The 1,349-nt window shown below is 39.4% G+C and overlaps 1 protein-coding gene across 1 annotated transcript in view; it reads right to left on the reverse strand.

The window, feature by feature from the left end:
* sts (steroid sulfatase (microsomal), isozyme S) overlaps positions 1–1,349 on the reverse strand; it is a gene marked incomplete at its 5' end in the record, with an annotated part of 65,059 nt that overhangs the window by 62,582 nt on the left and 1,128 nt on the right. Inside the window, 2 exon segments of the mRNA XM_042228989.1 lie at positions 304–426; positions 695–816. Of these exon segments, the coding sequence (XP_042084923.1) occupies positions 304–426; positions 695–816 (245 nt within the window).

Consider the following 1,349-nt stretch of genomic DNA (forward strand, 5'->3'; position numbering starts at 1 on the left):
TGACACTGGGAGTCTGCCAATGAAATGCCTATCCACGGTATACGTTGCTCATTTCTTTCACGCTGTGTCTAAAACAACTGCACTGGTAAGTTCACAGAGTCACCAGCTTAGACTCTACATCAGACAAATCACACCAAAGTACAGCACTTATAATGTCAGCTTCTAAACATGTTTCTTGGTGACATAATGCTTTTTCAGCATTTCCACATATTCATATTCATTCCTAACAGATGTGTAAGGGTCTGAAATGACAAGCTTTTTGTTGTTGTTGCTAATAAGACACATAAGATTCATGCATCATACCTATGAGAGCAGTCTCGTAGCCTTGTTGTTTGACAACCTTGGCAAACGTAATCTCCTGGCTGGGGAGACCTCCAGATGCTGCATTAAATAAAAAGACACCTGGTCTGATATAACCAGCGATACCTGGAAAGAAAGAAAAACAAAAACAAATGTGTGACTTCAGCATGCATAAAAAAAATGACTCAATTCACAACAATGTGCATAAAGAGTTTTATAGACAGTTTTATTATAATTGGGCTCAAAGCGATCTTAAATAATTCACTAAATGAATGGCCTCTGTTAAAGGTGGCTGTGTTTAACGCTCCTGTATTCTGGAAACTTCTCCACCAGGCCAACATTGAGCACTGCTCCTGTCGGGGAAGCTTGTTTCTGTGTGCAGCTTTTAACTGGCCTGATCGCACTGGGTATCGTCCGGTGAGAAATGCTGCCCTGCTGGGAGTGCAGAGGCTGGCTGCAGCAATGTGGTGGGTCAGCTTCACCCCTTCCTTTGCCAGCTGGTCAATATTGGGGGTCCTGCAAATCACATCATCAGCAATTACAGAACAGGTTTCTCATCAAAGCAGAATATGTCAGACTTGTCAATGCCTGAAATAAAGTTAAAGCAACTTATCTCCAGCTGTTGCCCAAGAATCTCTTACTCAGTTCTTAATGCCCAAATTTTCCAATCAATCACAAATCACCACTTTACTGTTATTTTACAAAATCAGTGTCCCTGTTTCATAAAAAAGGTCTTATCAAAGAAAAACTATGACTTAGATAAAAATCAGTAAACAAAACTAACCGGGACACGCCGCTGTGATCATTCTGAATCTACTCAAAAACACTGGAGATGAACGTAAATATTTGAAAGCACCGACGTCTTTGCAGAATTAAAGCTCTATTAAAATTCCACTCACCTTTACTGTAGCGAGATAGAGAAAGAAATATCAGAAAGAGAACCTCGACAAATAAAACTTACTGCATGGAAACAAGAGCACAGGAATAAAATCTCATTCAACAAATATAAAATGGTATGTATGTATTTTTATTATTGCACTTGGATGCAA

This window comes from Haplochromis burtoni, unplaced genomic scaffold (genome assembly GCF_018398535.1).
Source record: "Haplochromis burtoni strain Fernald_Lab_line unplaced genomic scaffold, NCSU_Asbu1 Contig_373, whole genome shotgun sequence".
Lineage (NCBI taxonomy): Eukaryota > Metazoa > Chordata > Actinopteri > Cichliformes > Cichlidae > Haplochromis > Haplochromis burtoni.